Source organism: Phymastichus coffea, unplaced genomic scaffold (genome assembly GCF_024137745.1).
Source record: "Phymastichus coffea isolate CEN01 unplaced genomic scaffold, Cenicafe_Pcof_1.1 PCOF00002, whole genome shotgun sequence".
NCBI classification, from domain to species: domain Eukaryota; kingdom Metazoa; phylum Arthropoda; class Insecta; order Hymenoptera; family Eulophidae; genus Phymastichus; species Phymastichus coffea.
Window position 1 is genome coordinate 13,787,660 of NW_026706813.1, and position 20,391 is coordinate 13,808,050.

Genomic DNA, 20,391 nt, shown 5'->3' on the forward strand with positions numbered 1-20,391 from the left:
AACCTTTACATTTGATCGAACTTGGCATGCTTTTTTTGGTCTTTGTGATCCAGAATGCCTCCACTGGGACGATTGAGTCTTAGTCTCGACGTCATAACCGTATACCCATGTTTCGTCACCTGTTATAACCCTGTTGAGTAAATCTGGATCATCGTTGACGTCATTCAGTAGCTCTTGGGCGATGCTCATGCGACGTTTCTTTTGGTCGAAATTGAGCAATTTCAGAACAAACTTAGCTGACACACGTCTCATGTCTAAAACACTCGTCAAAATTGATTGGCACGAACCAAATGAGATGCCAATATCATCAGCAATTTCTCTAATGGTAATTCGACGATTTCCCAACACTATTTTCTTCACTTCTTCAACATCCTCATCAGTTGTTGATATGCTGGGGAGTCCAGAACGAGGTTCGTCGTCGGTGTCTTCTCGGCCTTCTTGGAAGAGTTTATACCACTTGTAAACATTTTTTTGGCTTAAAGTAGACTCACCGTATGCCACTTTCAGCATTTCAAGTGTTTTGGAACATTTGATTCCATTTTTCACACAAAATTTAATGCAAACTCTTTGATCCATGTTTTTAGACAGCAGCAAATCGTGGAGCACGCAAAACACTTCTAACCTTGATGCCTCTCACAAACAAACCAAACATACTACAAAGCTGAAATTTGGAACGTATGTTCTAGACGAGTGTACCGACATAACCAAATAAAAAAGTCGAAGATCGAACGGACGTAGCCCGCTAAATATCAAAATTCACCTTACTTTTTGATCACGACCTCGTAAGTGCATGCTTTGACTATTCAAGAGACTAAATAATCTGTGTGTAAACAAAGTATATGTCATTTGGCCGTCCAAGTCCAGAGTGTTTTTGCTCGTGGGCTTACAACCACATCAAATAAATCAAAAGTATACACGTATAATGGAAACAAATAGCAATCTATCTAATGAGGATGAAACAATTACTTCAAATGCAGATGATAGTAACTCAATCCATTATGAGTCAACTAGTAGTAGTAGCAGCAGCAATGAGGATAGCACCTATAATCAATTACCAAAGCGTTACAAGCTGCCTCTATACTCAGACTATAAAGAAAGTGATGTCAGTCGGCAGACACAAGCGACGTGGAAGCAAAAATCAGAAGATTATCTTAAATCTTTCGGTGAGTTTATTATCAGCTATATTTAGTTCAAATATTGTTGATGTATCATACATTCCCATTCAATCCTTGTTGAAAACTTATAGACTTTTATATCAGCTCTTGCAACCAGTGACATAGCAAAATCGACCAAATAACACCTTTTTTATGAATCATAATTTTTGCAAACAATGTTGAATATAGAACATATATTTTTCTTTGGATGTTCCATACAGCATTAAGATACAATAATAGTTGTTATATACATATGTGCAGTCTTAAGTTTCGCAAATTAATTGATATATATTAGGAGAATTAAAGAAAAGAGTTTCAACCATATTCATTCTTTTGAATATTTGATTGTTATTTCATTATTTTCATTTTAAAAATAAAATGTAATAGTGGTAATAAGTAGTATCGAATTAATTTTTGTAAATTTCAATGATTAACAGTTCTTCATCAAATGCTTTTTTTATTCAGTTTTGCAACAACCTTGGCTTGGATATTTGGCTTTGCACTTCTCTCCCACTTATGAAATCTTGAAAAATTGTTCTATACTTTTTATTTGGATATGATTATTTTTTAAATTGATCATTCTCATTTCTCTTTATGTATTTGTTTAACAAAAAAACTATAAGCAAAAAATGAGACTCATTTTTGAATTAGCTAATTAAAAAAGCTTAATTAAAATGAATTCCCTAAAATTTGTATTTAAAACACTCTGCACATTAAATTACATTTTAATTATCTAAGAAATTAAATAAATATGTTAAAATGGTTATAAATAGAATCTTACAGATTTGTATAAGCTTAAATAACAATGATATCGAGATAAATTGTCATTGATAGTTTTCAATTAAATTAACCCTTTGGAAAGTGTAATGTAGTATATTGCTTGTATATGTGCCCATGTAATATTTTTTAATCCCTTTTTATTTTAATCATATTTTGCCATAAAATATGATTAATTTCAATTTATTAAAAAAAATTTTAATCCCAATTGAAATTGTTATTAAGCAATCACTTTTTGTCAAACGTTTTTTAGCTATTTGCAATAGTTTTTCATAGAATATATTATTCAATCACATTTAATTATGTAAATTCAATCAAGTAAAGTCAATTCAATTTAATAAGTTTAATAAAACTCATTTTTATAAATGCACTTTGCATTTCACAAAAAAGAAAACGTTGAAAAGCATTTTGAAAAGTGGATAAAACGTGATTGGGAATTGAAGGTCTAAATCTCTATCTGAAAAAATTGAAAAATTTTAGATTACATGCAATTTAATAGACCCATCATGTACAGCTTATTGGATCATATTTAAATCTATTACAATAACAATGATTTAATAGTGTCTTTGACAAAAAAATATTGAAAAGTATTGATAAACATTATTAGATTAAACATGATTGGAAATTCGAGTGGTATTTATTTAAAAATATTTGAAACTATTACTATAAATGCTATTAAAAAGAGTGTTCTATTAAACATTATTAAATTACGTTAAGAAATATTAAATAAGATGACATTGATTTACTCACTATTGGAAGTATTATTAAAAGTGATTGAATAGTATTAAAATTAATAGTGAATTTCCTTATTGGTTGTGATTTCGATTAAAAACTATTAAAAACGATTTAACTTTAATCGACTTGTCGATTGAAAATCAACGATTTTATTAACAGCGATTAGAATATATATATTGAAAAATATTGAAAAGTGTATATGAGAGATAATGCAGTCTATTATTTTTGTAGTCTTGATGTACTTCATGATTCCGATCCGGAGAACAGATTCGGTAAGTCATCGATCGTCTAGTGGTAGAATTTCAGCTTCATATGCAAAAGATCGGGGGTTCGAATCCCGGTTCATACGCTAAAAATTGAGACTAAGAAAGAAAGTCAAATATCTTTTTTTTATTTTTATAATTTTGAATCGCGTCATTCGGATATAAATTATATGTCAAAAAATTTTTTATGCTAATTTTCGCTTAATGTATTATGAATAATCGTATCATTTTGAATAGTTTTTGATCCAATCAATTTGAATAATTTTTAATCGTTTTGCTTCCGCGTACAATTTTAATAGATTTTAAATGGACTTTTCGGAGGACAGATTCACGATTAAAAGTTATTAACTTATTTTTAATAATTTTGAATCGAACTTTTTTAGCAGGGTAGGGACATATTTTTATAGTTCGAGATGCGCTCTTTCCAACGGTGTAATCAGAATTTCGCTAAAAAATTATTAACTAAGAAAAAGTTCAGTTTAAACAAAAAAAAACGCGATTTTTTCATACTCTTTTTTTTTCGAATCGAATTTCCAAGGTGTTTCTCGTCTGAAATGCATCTGGAATATCTCTAACCGGTGGTATAAAAATGCTCGAACTTTGAGAAAACATGATTTGTGAATCGATTTTCCCCTTAGTGTTTTCAAAATGGCGCCTGGAATGCAATTTTTTTTGGCTTAAGTTCACGAATTTTTTCCTTGAAAAATATCAACTTTATGCATAAATCACTAAGAATAAAAAGTTCTTAAAATCGTTCAAAGAATGCACCTAAATTATTTCAAAACATTCGAAGCAACTTTTTTAATTTTGCAAATTGCAAAAATTCTCCAAGCGCTTTGAAAAAAATCACACATATTCTATGAAATATTTTAAGAACTTTTTATTCTTGATAATTTTCCACGCAAATACTCCTTTTCCAAGAAAAAAATGTGCGAATAAATCGTACCACTGAACTTGAGGATTTTTTTTCTTGGAAAAGGAGTATTTGCGTGGAAAATTATCAAGAATAAAGTTCTTAAAATATTTCATAGAATATGTGTGATTTTTTTCAAAGCGCTTGGAGAATTTTTGCAATTTGCAAAATTAAAAAAGTTGCTTCGAATGTTTTGAAAAAATTCAGGTGCATTCTTTGAACGATTTTAAGAACTTTTTATTCTTGGTGATTTATGCATAAAGTTGATATTTTTCAAAGAAAAAATTCGTGAACTTAAGCCAAAAAAAATTGCATTCCAGGCGCCATTTTGAAAACACTAAAGGGAAAATCGATTCAAAAATCATGTTTTCTCAAAGTTCAAGCATTTTTATACTACCGGTTAGAGATATTCCAGATGCATTCCAGACGACAAACACCTTGGAAATTCGATAAAAAAAAAAATGAGTATGAAAAAATCGCGTTTTTTTTTTTAAACTGAACTTTTTCTTAGTTAATAATTTTTTAGCGAAATTCTGATTACACCGTTGGAAAGAGCGCATCTTGAACTATAAAAATATGTCCCTAACGATTTTTTTTCAATGCGATTATCACTAGATATAAGCCCTCGAAAAATGGTATGCCACGAATGGCGTTTTGGGCCTTTACGGGTTAAAACTTTTGTTATCATGTCTACGTCGTTACAAGTTTTGGATCATTTTACAATAAATTTTCAAATAATAATGCTTGTGATAGTCTTATTGAAACTATTCTTCCGATTGCTATTTTCACCTCTATAAAATATTTAAATAGTTACGAATAGCATTTAATAGTACTGTACAATATTTGAATGATAATGAATAGCATTTAATAGTACTCAACAATATTTGAATGATAATGAATAGCATTTAATAGTACAGTACCATTTTGAATAATACTAATATAAATATGCATCTATATATTCACTTTCATTGATTACAATTTATATAACAGGTAGCTCAATGGCACCGTCTACTGACGCAGCTGCTCTGCCTCAACATAAGACGGATGATTGTCACGAAATGAGTAACTCTGACACAGAAAAATCAAGTGAAGCATCAGCATATAGTGACCATGATCATAAGAATGTAGTAACAACAAAGACAGAATATAACAATGCTTTTACAACCAATCAATGCTCTTACCAGGATGTTGCACCTTTCAATGTATTTGATCAACAAAATCAAAGTTTCAATATTGCTCCATTTGGAACTCCAAAAAATGGTACTGGTTCCATAATAGATTATTATCCATCTCAAGAAATATTAACTTCAAATGGTAAAAACGAAATTGAAGAGCAATTTTCTTCATCTGATCATGCTGATGATGACGATGATGCCAATAATATACCCTGCTAAAAATAATCCATTGAAAATTATTTAAAAAAAGTGAATAATTTTTAATCATAAATCTGAATCCCTCATATGCCAATTAAAATTCTATTCAAAACGATTTCTCCCGTGCCAGTGAACCAAGTTGATTAAAAACTATTGAAATGGATAACATAAAATTTCATTAAAATTTATTAGGAATCTAATAACATTCTTTGGGTTTTAATAAGAAATATAGTGATAAATCAATAATATTTAATGAAATTCAATTAATAATTATTTAGATTACATTCTATTGATATCAATAGTACTATTAGGTATTCAGATTTATGATTAAAAACTATTCAATGTTTCCCCGCAATTCAAGTAGCATTAGGAATCATTAATATTGATTGACTTATAATAAAATGCAATCGCTTTCAATAAAATTGATGATTCGTAATTGAAAGCGCGATTAAAATTGAATCATATTTAACGATATTCAATAAGAATCATAACTAATATCCACATTTACGATTAAACTTAATAATTTTTAATCACTTTTAAAAACATTTCTAAAAACGGACGATTGGTCATGTTTAAAATAATACTTTTTTATATTTTTCAATGATCTTTGATTAGGCACAATATTGAATCACGTTTAATTCAATAACTTTGAATATACTCCAATAAGCTATCTAGCACTAAATCGTGCAATCACATTCCTCTATCATATACTTTTTAATATACTCTAATAAATTAAATGAGAATTATTTTCAATGACATTCAATATTTTGATATGCATTTGATTAATACTTTTTAATGGATTATAAAATTTACCTACGAATCACTTTCAATAAAATCGAATCACAAGTCCTACTCTCATCAGGTGTATTTTTAATATCATTATAACGAATCCTTTATAATACATTTTAATACTAACAGTCACGATCGAAATATACAGTATAAAATCGTAGACTTATACGAATAATATAATGATTCTTTTTTAATCAAGACTCCGTCTTGAATAAGTTCGGAATTAAAATAGCATGTAACGTAACTAGCAGTCTTTATTTGAATTAAAAGTTATTGATTTCGTGTAAATCTTCGATGTTATTGCAAAATAATCGTTAGTATGTTAAAAAAATAACATAGTAATTATATGTGTTCTCGATAGACTTTATTTTTTCATGATGCTACACTTACCTGCATTATTTGTGATATTTATATAATAAATGTAAATTTAAATAAAACAATAAAACTAATATTATAGATATAAAAGATAAGAGTTAAATATTGACGAAAATCTTGTTTATTCAAATTTGCATTTTTTTCATTCTTACATTGATTTTTCAAATAGATTTTTCAAATAAATATGAAATAAATATTAGTTTATAATCGTCAGATCACTAAAAAAAATTATAATATTCTCTTTTGTAAAATTTCTTTTTCAAATGAAATTTCTAAATAAATATTAAATAAATATTAGTAAGATATGAACGAAACGTTTAGGAATTTTTCACCTTTACAAAAACTTCAATTGTGATGATATATGAATATACCATGAATACTTAACTAAATAATTAAATAAACTAAAATTAAACTTCAATTAAGATAATATAAATATTAATACTCTAATTAAATATATCTTCATCAGAAGACGATTCTAAAATCGACTCATCAAAAAAGGTTTCATCGGTATCGTTCGAGGCCTGCACATCAGTGTCTAATTGATGCAAGTCATTACTCTGGCTGGTATTATGATTCTCCATTCCCTCTAATTCACCCAAAGCCAATGGATCAATGTCATCGTTAATATTCTTCAATTTTTTTGAAGAAGATTTCTTCAAACTAGAAATTTTGTGCGTCGCATAGTCTCGAAAATTCCTAATTTCGCATGCTCTATCATACTCTCTTAATTTGGTTTTTGATAACTGTTTTTCGTAATGGAATTCTAGCCAATGATCATAATACTCTAAAAAATGCAGATATTGTAATCAGAATTAATCAAGGCACTCCTCAATCATTCACTTTTATAGTAAGTTTTTATTTTTTTCAATAGTTTTAAAATTTTTTCAATAGTGTTAAATGTTTTCCAATACTTTTAAATATTTTTCAATAGTGTTAAATTTTTTCCAATACTTTTGAATATTTTTCAACAGTTTTTGATTTATTTTAATAATTAATCAAAATTCTTATATTTTAACACTTTCTAATATTTTTCTGTCATACTATACATACCTTTGCAAGCATTCAATAATTTTGCATCTAACTTTGATGGTCCTTCTGCAGAATCAGCATTCTTTTCATTTTGTTCTTCATTCTTTTCTTTCTTGCTGTTTTTTCCAATAGTTCTGTTACTTATTCGACCTGTGATCGTACTTTTTTTCAGAACCTCAGACCCAAAAACTACCAACAATACACTGCCAACAAATGTAGAAGGAGAGTTGGAATTTGCTATGAGGTCATAAAAAATATGTTTTTTCTTTGTAATAAAATAGAGAAAATCGCGTAAATTATTTTTTATTTGCTCACTCTATCTTTTTCTACATAACCACAGGGCATGTGGTTGAGCTTTGGATCCATTGATTGTCCATAATCTGCAATAGCTTTCTTTTGTTCTAAAAGTACTGAAAATTTACACTGCATTAGTACATTCGACCAGATAATTCTTTCTAATGGAAAAATCCACCAGTAGAAAAGTCATTAACAGCTCAATTCTTTGAATAACCCTCATCCATATTCAATGTTATAAAAGAGCTTAACCTATTCCTCCACAAAATGTCCATTTTCGACATCAACTTTCCATCACGTATCAATGTCCATTTCCTCCCACCCTTTCCTTAACAAAAAACTTATTAGAGCCATAATCTCATATTATTAAGGTCAGGTTTTTAAATTAGATTGTTGACAGTATTTTGGAAATAAAGCAATTTTGATTTTTTGAATTATTGCCAAATTTCAAGACTGTTTTTCGTTTTCTAAATAGCATTGGTAGCTAGAGCAACCTTGAAAATAGCTTCTATTGCTCTAGCAGTTTTTCGGGCGGGTGAAAATGGAAATTGATACGTAGTCAAAAGTTTATGTCCAAAATGGATATTTTCAAGGGAAATTAGTTATGCGGTAACCCAACTATGAAATCATAGAAAATATCTTTTTATAATACAAAAATTAATTTAGCAATCTAGTTGTTGCACATGATTGGGCTACCTTACCGTGATAAATTAAGATGGTCCATGAGGAATGACGAGAAAACCAAATGAAATTCTGATAAAGAAGTAATAATGGAAGTGTTAGAAAAAATTAAAAAATTTATCAAAAAGTTTAAAATTAATACGATTATATACAAAAGCGGAAGATTTTCGGAGAATAATGTATCATCATATTATCAAACTAACTTTGAATCGACTTTATTACTACTATATTATATACATATATTATACTGCTGATAATACTGGATTATCAGCAGTATTTTGTAATGCTTGATAATTAAATAATAATTAATAAAATTTAATGGATTTGAACTTTTTTTTTCATAGGACTTAATTCTTTTCAAGCGTGTTTCTATTCTTATAACTAGAATAATATCTAACGAAGTAAATATTAAGCTGTATGAATATGAAATGACACTGGAGGAAGGACATACAGTGATCGAAATTAAAATAAAATTGTAATGTATTAAAGAAAATACAAAAATTGCGCTTTTCAAACATGCACAAGCACATGAAAATGTAATTGCCACAACCAAGAGCAATGTGATTTATCTTATGTTAATTACCAATCATATTGAAATGCATCAAATGGCACTGGAACGTCCAGCATTCCGTCTGACGCTGAAATGTTTTAGATATTTATTTTGATAATCTAAGCTATCAAAATATTATGTTGACTTCACTTGGAATTTATTATATTTAACCCTTTGCGGCATAGTGTGGTATTTCCTGCATGACACATTTTTCCATACTGTTTTTTGCGATATCAAAGTAATATTAAATGAATTTCTCCGATATATTTCTTAGAGTTTAATAGCCGTGGGATGATATGAAATTAAAATGTGTATACAATGCCTCTCAAAATTTCAATACTTTGTTGATAATTATGAACAACGTCCAAAAAATAGCGTTTTTTGTGATAAAGGAAGATTCCAGAAATATTCTTAAGATTTACGAGGGTCGTTAATTACAAATCTAATCTGCAACTTTTCAGTGCGTGATCGTTCCGAGATTTTGAATTTTGAAAATTTGAGTTAAGATTCGTAATTAAGGAATTTGAAAACACCAGTATAACGATTGTAAAAGAAGTAATTGTAGGAAAAAACGTATGCCGCAAAGGACCATCAAAAGAACTATTAAAATTTTTAAATTTACATACCAAGAATTTTTTTTATATCTGCTTGAGTATTTTCTTCCCATTTCTCATTTTTAGATTGCAACTCCAATATTTTACTTTTTAATTTCTTATTTTCTTCCTTCAAGCTTTTGTTTTTTTTTCTAATTCCTTCTTGTCTGCAGCTAAATTCCTAATCTGGCGGTCTTTCAATTTTGTATTAATGTCAGAAGCTACATATGTAACATCCTGAATATGTAAGAAATATTTACAATATTAAGAAAATATTCAGAATAAATATAAAGGAAAATCTGTCCTCCACTGTCACATATTGTTACGTGACACTTCATTGGATTATAATTGTATTTTGCTTAATAATATTTCGGACCCGAGATTTCCGTTCGGACATAGTATAGCTGACGCTACTCATGTGCGCGACTTGGTGGGAATGTGCGGCGGAGGCTGATTCACGCTGAGCCGGCATGCTGGGACTGCACGCTGCAGTCCGCGTGCTTAGCTAGGTAAGACGACCCGCCACGAGAAGCGAAAACATCCGAAGCGTATACGCTTCGGAGAGAGACGGCATGGTAAGGACAAAGGCTATATAATAAACCAGCGAAGGCAGAGCAGGCGGAATCAGTCAGTTAGAAGCGAGCGCTCAATTAAGAAGGCCGCATATTTTTCTACGGAAATTAAAACTGTAATAGAAGTCTGAGTGTATTAGAAGTATCAAGCACGATTGTTTTAATAATTTTGTATAAATAGAAAATTACGGGAATCATTTTTTTCCTGCGTGTTGTTACATTGTCGGATCAGGAGGATACTAGAGAAATAAAGTTATAGCGACTATCATTGTCCTGCACATTACTACACCATAGTAAAAACTCATTGGACCGATTGAATTTGACCAGATAAAACGGAAAGGTGATTGGCCATATCACAAACCAAATAATAACTTGAACCAAATTGCATTGATTGTACTAATATATAGTAAGTAATACTATTATAATTTTATGTAACGGGAAAAATCCTAGACAGCGCGAGACAAAAATTACGCGTCTGCGAATTTATATGCTACTACTATTTTGTTCAACCTACTTATGTTGCGAAAGAAATTAGAATAAATATTATGATTGTAAAACAAGTTTAAGTGTATTCATATGCTTCCCCGCTATATCGGAGAGAGTAGCCATTACGAATTTGCTTAAAACAAATAACCAAAAAACGTTATAAACGTTTAATTATTTGTTTTACAAGAACGATATTGAGTGTCAACTTATAATTAACGTAAATTTATTATTGAAACGCGAATGGGCCAGGGTGCTCGAAAGCCTGACTACCGCCCGAGTCCAAGGCCGCTCGGCTGTTAAAAGAGCCTTCCAACGGGACAAACTCGCCTCGCGCGAGTTGTCACCTATCACATATCTTTTAAAAAAGGTAAAACTTAGTAGGCAACTATGGTGTAGATACTTAAAGACTGCTATTGAATTAAATCAATCGATTTTTATCTTGTAAAATTCAAATTCAAAACTTCATAATCATTAAAAATTTTAATTTTCATGCACTTGCTTTCACTCAGAAATATTTCATTTAAAAACAGTTTTAAGGTATATCTACACACGGTGGGTCTGAGCGACATTTAAATAAAAGTGAAAGCAGGTTCCAATTTTTTTGCATATTTCGGTAAAAATACTAATAATTAGAAGATCCCAGAAAGAATTTAAAAAAATCCCTGAGCCCTTTTTGAAAAAATCGATTTTTAAAAATTTTTATCAAACAAAAAAAATAAAAAAGTAATTTTGGTTGTGGTTGATGGTATTAATAAATAAATCAATATTTTTTCGATATTTCCACAGATGCACATTTAATAATAAAAAATTCAACACCAGCATTTTGAAAATTAATTTTTTTTTATTTATTGACTGTTTTTACTAATTTTTATCTCTCTATTCTCCCATACACAATCATATTAATGGAGAAACACATGTATATATAAATATCAGTGTTTATTAATAGTATACATACGATAAGGACATAGCAGTATTGTAAACATGTGTGTTTACAGCGCGCACCTGTATCTAAGGAAGTAGTAGCTAGAGTAGCGTGCTCAAAAGTTTTCACAGTTGTCCCAGCTTGATTGACCGATCAATAATGAAATCTGCCAGTAATAGTGTTCTCGTGATAAGAAATACAATAAGAATTTTGTTGTAGTTAACGTTCTGTGTTTCTTCAAAATAATTGAATTAGCAACATGAAGCGACGTGCACTAACGCACTCTGAGAATCGTTCGAAAATTTGTTTGGTTTGTCAGAAAAAGAAGGCTAAACTGAAAAAAATGTGTGGAAAGTTAGTTAGACTTTAGTGAGTTACAACATGTTGTAACTCACTAAATTCTCCAATTTCTCGAGAAATTTTTTTCAGCTAATTCAATTATTTTGAAGAAACACAGAACGTTAACTACAACAAAATTCTTATTGTATTTCTTATCACGAAAACACTATTACTGGCAGATTTCATTGTTGATCGGTCAATCAAGCTGGGACAACTGTGAAAACTTTTGAGCACGCTATTCTAGCTACTACTTCCTTAGATACAGGTGCGCGCTGTAAACACACATGTTTACAATACTGCTATGTCCTTATCGTATGTATACTATTAATAAACACTGATATTTATATATACATGTGTTTCTCCATTAATATGATTGTGTATGGGAGAATAGAGGGATAAAAATTAGTAAAAACAGTCAATAAATAAAAAAAAATTAATTTTCAAAATGCTGGTGTTGAATTTTTTATTAATAAATGTGCATCTGTGGAAATATCGAAAAAATATTGATTTATTTATTAATACCATTAACCACAACCAAAATTATTTTTTTATTTTTTTTGTTTGATAAAAATTTTTAAAAATCGATTTTTTCAAAAAGGGCTCAGGGATTTTTTTAAATTCTTTCTGGGATCTTCTAATTATTAGTATTTTTACCGAAATATGCAAAAAAATTGGAACCTGCTTTCACTTTTATTTAAATGTCGCTCAGACCCACCGTGTACAGCCTACTTTCCTGCTAAGTCTGACCTCTTTCAAAAGGTATGACGGAGGAAGGCAGATTTAACTCAACGTATCAGAATTATGAACCTTCTAGATCAAGAGTCGCGGTCACGGTACATATGTACTTAAATCAATATACAATAGAAACAGCTGATCAGTCTGCACTCTACATTTAGGCGCGTATTTGCAGGTTATATACATACCGACATTACGCGGCTCGAAGTCCGATTCTATGTGGACTTAGGTATTATACCTACAAAAGACGCGGGATACTTAACGTATATTACAAAATCTGAGACGAAAATCCGATCTACTATCGCAGCTTCGAAGCTATTTTGTGCCTACTAGTCTGCGAGCTGCGACCGCGACTCTTAGATATCATACATGTCAAATCTTACTTTAATAACAGGCAATGCAGTATCATTTCTGTTCTGCTTTGGTTTTGCCTGGTTTTTGGAATCTGAAATTTCTTCATCAACAACTATAATTTCTTCTGGACTTTCTTTAAGATTGGTATCAAGATTGGCGTTCGCATTCGTTTGAGATGCTCCATCCTACAATTTTGAAATACATGCACGCGATAAATATAGATGTATATCATCAGATATGTATATATAATTTCACGAGGACGCTCAATCGGTGACTAGATCGTTTACGAGCGAGGAACGCCTGGGCTGTTCGGACTATAGTAGGCAGAGGAGAGGATAGCTCCTGGGCGGTATTGAGTTCAGAACAAAACAGGGTAATTAATCCTTGGATATGCTCAGATTCTCGGTCGGTATTTCGGATATGCACGGAGGGGCACCTATTAGCGAAACGAAATGGTAAATAAACAGCCATGCGCGAGATTAAAATGTGTAAGGCTAATTTTTACAGAAAGATTCTGATACTGAAGCTCCATAGACTTAGTATAGGCTTTGTGTCAGAATTAGTATCTGTTTGAAAGTGTCGGAATCGTTCTGTAATCAGCCTAAGTTCGGTCGTACGCTCTGTGCATCGCACTTATTATTCTAACCACAAAGTTAGGTTATGTTGTGACAGAGGATTAAGATGCATAAATAATCTATTATGTGTATAGTAATATATTTCAACCTTTTCGTTTTCATCTCTCTTTTTCTCTAATCCTTTTTCACGTGGATTTTCGTTATCAGAAAAGTTACTTTCAGATTCAGAAGCAGTTTTTCTCTTTTTGTTAACATTTCTGGCTGTTTGTTCATCCTCGAGTCCTCTTTTTGCAACTAATTTCTTCTCCATGAGTCTCTCTATCTTAATTTTACAGTACTTAGAAGATTCTTTGACCTATAGAAAATTGTAAATTATTTTTCTGTAAGTAATTAAAAAAAAATAGTATTTTTTTTCAAATAAGTCCATTTTTATTTTTTATAATTGAAATATTGCTTGGTCAGCAATGAATATATGCAACAGTAATATAATTTTCTGTATCCTTTGGTCGACAGTGCGTGCTTTCTGATTGGATTTTGCTTCGGAATGCGGCACTTTTGTGCTTTGCTATGGAGTCGCTTGCGCTCTCTGGCGGCGAAGGTGCGAAAGTAGCTATCAGTGCAGAAAGCAAAGATTTGGAGATATACAGCTACACCCCTGTGCTAGTATTCGAGTTCGTACTTAACCCTTTCTGGCACAGCAGGAATACGCTTTCCTAGCAATTTTCATAACATTTTTTGCGATTATACAGTCGTTTTTTATTGATCGAATAGAAATTTTTCGTAGTTTTATATAGGAACTTTTATTATCAAAATTTATAGACAATACTTTACGAATCTAAATTCAAATTTAAAAAATTTAGAATGACGGATTCAAGATGGGGACCAATCATTTACATTGTTTGTATTATTGTTTTTATTAATTAATACATAAGGTCTTTTGAAGATGCTAATGATGAATCTGAACTGGAAGCTTTTTAAGATTCGAAATGAGGGATACAAGATGGTGGACCAAATCTGATATTTTTCTATTACGATAAAATATAGTGTAAAGGAGTTTTTAGGGTGGCTGATTGCGAATCTGAACTCAGATTTTAAAAATTCAAAATGTTGGATACAATATGGCGGTTGAAATTTGATTAATTTTTTTGTTTGGAATTGAAAGTTGATATGCAGGTGTTTTTGAGGTCGCTGATGACAAATTTGAACAATACACTGACCTCTATCTTCATACAACGAATTATAGCTTCAAAACAGTCGCTGTTGATTCATTTTTTGTATCGTCATTTTGAATTCTCAAAATTTCGGATTACATTCATCATTAGTGACTCCAGAGACACCTTTATAACAACTTTTAACAAAAAAGTAAAAAAATATATCAAATTTCGATGCCATCTTGGTTCCGAAATTCTCTCTGTGTACTATTACAATAGAATAAGTATAAGTAACGGGATGAATTAGACATATTTTATTAACAAATATTGAATTTTATTGAAAAAATATTAAATTTTATTGAAAAATATTGAATTTTATTTAAAAAATATTAAATTTTATTGAAAAATATTGAATTTTATTTAAAAAAATATTAAATTTGATTGAAAAATATTGAATTTTATTGAAAAAAATCATGTGTTTAGCGCCTTTAGAAAAAGCCCATCTAATTGGCTTAAATAAAATTTGAGCAGCCAATGACAGAACCTAATCTCAAAATTGAGGGAAATTAGAAATAGTTATATGTCCTGTCAATAAAACTTATATTATATTAAATATAAGGAATATTAAGTATAATCACGCTGTTGATTCAGGTACACAATAAGCTTACAGTACTTTTTGAAATTTGAATTAAGTTGAAACTAATTATTGACAAGAATTAGCGAATAAAATATACAAAATTTGATCAGTTACTACAATCAAGAAGCTTATGTGATTTTTATGTGGGCTATTGTATGAAATTCAGAGAAAAACAACTACATAACATAAAAGTAAATGTTATAACTAAATAATGATGCAGTGTGTATGAGTTGAAAGTAACATCTGCAAGGGAACGGTACTGCAAGGGATATTCTGTATATACCAGTTTTCTAGTCAAATTTCATATAATCAGTATTACTAATTTGTTTATTGTGTAAAAAATGTGCAATATATTGTCAATAAAAATTTGAGAATTTGACTCCACAGCTGAAATATAAAGCTTTGATGAATTCAGTTCTTTTATTTTCATTTTGTTTTTGGGAATTGTGATTTTAATGTCTTGCGCACAGTCTCCCAGAGTGATTTTATAATGAAACAACTTTTACAAGGGCTCAGTTTTTGTGCGTTTTAATTTTCTTTAATGTGAAGCTATTTATATTATGCCCAGAATATGTTAATGATCAATAATACATCAAATAGTACAGAAATCTCATAATTTAGCTTTTTGATGCACGTTTTTTGCCTTAAACTGATGAAATACAGTACTTGAGGGATGAAACAATCGAGTTCCATAGCATCATTACATTGTTTAAGTTTTAAGGACAATTTTAAGCCTCGGCAAAAGTAGTTTAGTTGGTTTTTGGTAACAGGATCCTGTGCGCTAACAAAAATTATGTTGTTCAAATTTTCTAGTATTTTGAGCAGAGTTTATGGAAAAGAGCTGAAGGGTATACTATCCCCTTAGTATATATAACTTAGTATATAACTATCTTAGAAAGAAATTTTTTTAAAGATGTATTTTAATAATCTAACAGTGTAAATGATATTCTAAGAAATTATATGAAATTTAGATTGACAAGTTTTTCTTATCAGATTATTTTATTTGTTAATAAAAATTTATACATTGTTAAACAAATTCAGCTATATATACTGGTAAAATCAAAATATCCTCTTCTAGAAATATCATTTTGTTATGAAAAGATATGCTTATTCTATAGTTTAGTAATGATTTGAATTGAAAAAATATTTCATTGCATTACAAATTTATTACAAATAAAATTAGAACTTGAGAAGATGTACATAATTTTTTGTTTTTAGTAAATGAAAATTTACCAAATTCTATTCGTAAGTCATTAGCTTTAGAATTACTTGTTCATTTTGATTTCATAGTGTAATGTGCAAAGATATATTACTATATATATTCTAATTTTATACACGTTAATATTTACAAGGATTTTTACAAGGATACACTAGAAAATTAAATTCAACTTGTGCATACGTACTTTGTATGGTTCCATTCACAAAGCAATTCTACAACTTTCATTGGATCTTTCAATACAAGTATAAACAACTGATTGTCAAATCTACTTCAATTGATAACATTTTATAACATGTTCTTTTGTGCAATATAGACTAGTAAGTTATACAATTATTATAATTTAAGATTTATGTCAGACTAATTTGAAAAAATTACTGTTATGTGCCAAAAAATTATGCATGTCCTTCACACTTTTCTTCTTTCAGATAAATTGTTTATATTTATTACAAAATTACCTGAAATTTCTTTTTGCTGGTCAAGGGTGCATGAGCTTGGGCAGTGCAGTCGACTTCTGAGTCTGTAGCTGTGTCTATATTTTTCAGACAAGGTATACGCACAGATAACATAGTAGACAAATTTTGCTCCAGTTCTTCTAGTGTATCTATAATATACAAATTTACTAATAAAAGTTTATGACGCAAGATAATATAGTTTCTGATGATGTAAATATAAATATTATATTGTGAATATAGTTTTGATATTATATATTTTTTTTATCAACTAATGAGATGTTATTTATATAAATTATAGAATTTGACAACAAAATGTAGTTTGATTTAATTTAATAAAAATTTATCAATATAAATTTTTTTACTTGAAAATGATTGATTTACTGTTTATTATTTACATACCTGCAATGCTTAAAATTAATACTCTTGTCAGTAACTTTGGGTTCTTGGTAGAATTATCTTTGTCTATGAGTTTGTACTTATGGTTTTTTAAGAACTCATTGTTTGCAAAGCTGTGATTGCCATAGATCATGTCAGTAGTGATATTGTCCTCAGACGACTTTCGTTGACCATTTAGATGTTTCACACGAATGTACCTGACTTTAGCAGCATCATGATTATCAGTTAAACTAGACATTTTTATTACTCCTACACGCTACAAAAAAAGTCGATTTTGGCGCGAGCACTTGTTGCACGTTGGTTATGCAGGTTAGTTTTCAGGCTAAGTAGGACAAAAAGCAAAATGTCGTGCCAGCTAATATGTACACGATCACGTGTTTAATTTAAACAATTTTTCGCGAGCACAGTTAGATTTTCTCTCGCAAATTTGAAAGCTTTAACTGCATGCCTAATCTGTACGGTTGCTGCACTATTAATTCACTCAAGTCAACAATGCAGGCTGAACGCCGATGCCCGGTACGCAAGGCTGTATTATTACGGCTATGTCTACAATGTCCCCCATTCTCTGACCGCCACACCGGGTCTATGGGACCTGCTGGTATTAGTGCTGTTTTTTATTATTTAATAAACACGTATTACGAGTCGGGCTCTTTTGGAGTTATCCGATTTGGTTTTAAGTACCCACCTAGCGTCTAGAATGTTCGGTTTTTGCCCGTTTTGATTAGTTTTCGGTCTAGTTACGACTTCATATACCTTTTGGTTATTGAAGGATTCAAGTTCGTCATCTATCGCTCGTTTCCATTCAAGCTTATCAGGTCTACTTATCGCTTCTCTATACGTTTTCGGGTCCTTGTTAATTTCTGCAAGTAACGCGTGATATTCTTCGCCCTCGTCATCGTCAATCGTTTCAGTCATCGTAAATAACACAATTTTGTTCTTTTTGGGTCTGCCTCGATTTCGTTTTTCTGTCTTTTCTGATTCTACTCCCTCCGATCTACACAACTCTCGTTCGTCATCAGATTTGTGTTTTTCTCCCTCCGTTTCTAAGCTCTCTGCTTGATTGAATCTTAATTCTTCGTATACCTCGTCTTGCCTTTTATAGAGTTTACCGTAAGTAAGTCTCTCGGCGAATCTAATATTTCGACTTTCGTACATTTTCTTATTTACAGGGTCATACAGAACATAGCCAATGCGCATATAACCCACGTGTATGGTTTTAATCGTTATTTTGTCAAATTTTCTCGAGGGATCTTTCGTTATATAGGCTACACACCCAAATCTTTTGATCTGATTAATATCTACGTTATATTCTGGAGCAAATAATTTTAGAGGAGGTTTGAAATTTAAAGTTCTATGTGGGGTTAAGTTGTACACGTACGTCATTGCACCCAATGCTACATCCCACATAACAGTCGGTAATCCGGAGTCTAGTAATGCTGAGCATATTTTTCTTTTAATTGTTTGATTGAATCTCTCTGCAACTCCATTGTGTTGTGGAGTGCCCGGACATACAACCAATAATTCGGCTCCGAATTCTTTTAGCACGTCTGTAGTTCGTTTACCCGTATATTCTGTTCCTTGATCACATTCTAGATAACAGAATTTTGAGTCTTCTCTTCGGAGATTTCTCGCGGAGATTATAAAGTCTTTTAAGCATTTCGGTACTTCGTTTTTGTGTTTTATTAGGTAGGTTCCTGCATATCGCGAATTAGTATCAATAAACGACGCAATATACCTGTAGCCTTTCGGATGTGATGTCGGTGTGATAGGTCCCATTAAATCCGCGTGTAATCGCAGTAATGGTTTATTTTCACGATGTCTGGCTTTGCTAAATGGGAGTTTCTTTAATTTAGATTGAATACAGGCCTCGCACTCTTTAATACTCTCGTCAATTTCGCTTAGTTTTAGGTTTTTAATTTCGGGGTATTCTATGCTTAACTTTCGAATATAATCAACTGACGCGTGGCCCATTCGTATGTGCCAGATTTTGACGGTACTGATTTTATCGAGTTTTACGAATTCGTCAAGTTCGGTATATATATTTGTTGGATCTCCGTCCTTATCTAGATTTTCGATTTGTCTGTCACGAATTGTACTCAGCAAGTCCTTGACTTTGTTTATACCTATCGCTTTAGTTTGTTTTGTTGATTTTTCTTTAATTGATTGAATTTCGAGCTGATTCGCATTGTTTTTTAAGTTGCTTCTAGTTGTTACATACGCGCATTTTGATTTTACATTCGCGCGGAATTTATTCGTATTTACTTTGTGATTACAGTCGTTCGTTTTAATCGAGATTATCCAAAATGGTCGTTCGTATTTTCCGGATAGAAAAATTTGTTCGGTTTTGGGATCGAATACATTGATGATTTTATTGTCTAAATATACACTTAATCCACGGTCTACAAATTTACGTAACGAAATCAAGTTTTGAGTTAAATCTTTTGCGTAGATCACGTTGTTTAAGTAGACGGTTTTACCTTCGGAATTTTGTCCTTTGATTGTACCTTTGCCTTCGTATTTTAGTTTAGCTGTTGGTGATTTATTCGCGCACTGTATGTAACCGTTTTTCGTTTTATCAAGAGTAGAGAAAATAAGTCAGCTATTAGATATATGATCTGACGCGCCCGTGTCTGCTATAAAGTTATCAACGTTCGCACTACTTTTTTCATTTTCGCTACTATCGGGCTCGCTCTCGTTTGACTCGTTACTCTCGCTATCGCTCGATACTTTGTTTGCTATATTCGCCTTTGCACTCGTTTTGTTATATTTCTTTTTCTTACCGAGATAACGCTGTCTGCTTCTGTCGTTTCTTTGGTTTGCAGACGACGTTTCTCTGTCTCTCGTTCTCTCGTGATTTCCTCGCTGGTCTACCCTTGTCCGTTTGTTGTCTGTGTTTTTGCGATCTGCCTCGAATCGCCTCTTCCTGTCATTGCCAGCTGGTGCTCCCAGACCCTTGGCTCGACACTCGTCAGCTTTATGGTTGCAGATTTTGCCGCAATTATAACATTTGTATTTCCCAGGGTTTGG

The 20,391-nt window shown here is 30.9% G+C and overlaps 1 protein-coding gene and 1 long non-coding RNA gene across 3 annotated transcripts in view; both read right to left on the minus strand.

Moving 5' to 3' along the window:
* Positions 1-17,767, minus strand: part of LOC131663375 (matrix metalloproteinase-14) — an 860,133-nt gene extending 842,366 nt beyond the window's left edge. Inside the window, exons 1-3 of one of the 2 annotated variants that reach the window (XM_058933752.1) lie at positions 17,368-17,764; positions 16,972-17,117; positions 13,658-13,864 (exon numbers count right to left, since the gene is read on the minus strand). In XM_058933752.1, coding sequence (XP_058789735.1) covers positions 13,658-13,864; positions 16,972-17,117; positions 17,368-17,602 — 588 coding nt within the window. In that variant the 5' untranslated portion in view covers positions 17,603-17,764. Of the gene's footprint in view, positions 1-13,657; positions 13,865-16,971; positions 17,118-17,367 lie in introns of both variants that reach the window. The other variant, XM_058933761.1, reaches the window with a different exon arrangement.
* LOC131663387 (uncharacterized) lies at positions 6,709-10,952 on the minus strand. The gene is made up of 5 exons (XR_009301848.1): positions 9,560-10,952; positions 8,967-9,021; positions 7,724-7,818; positions 7,430-7,645; positions 6,709-7,163 (listed from the first exon to the last, which is right to left on the minus strand). It is a non-coding gene; the product is annotated as an uncharacterized LOC131663387 (long non-coding RNA).
* Positions 17,768-20,391: the final 2,624 nt, after the last annotated feature.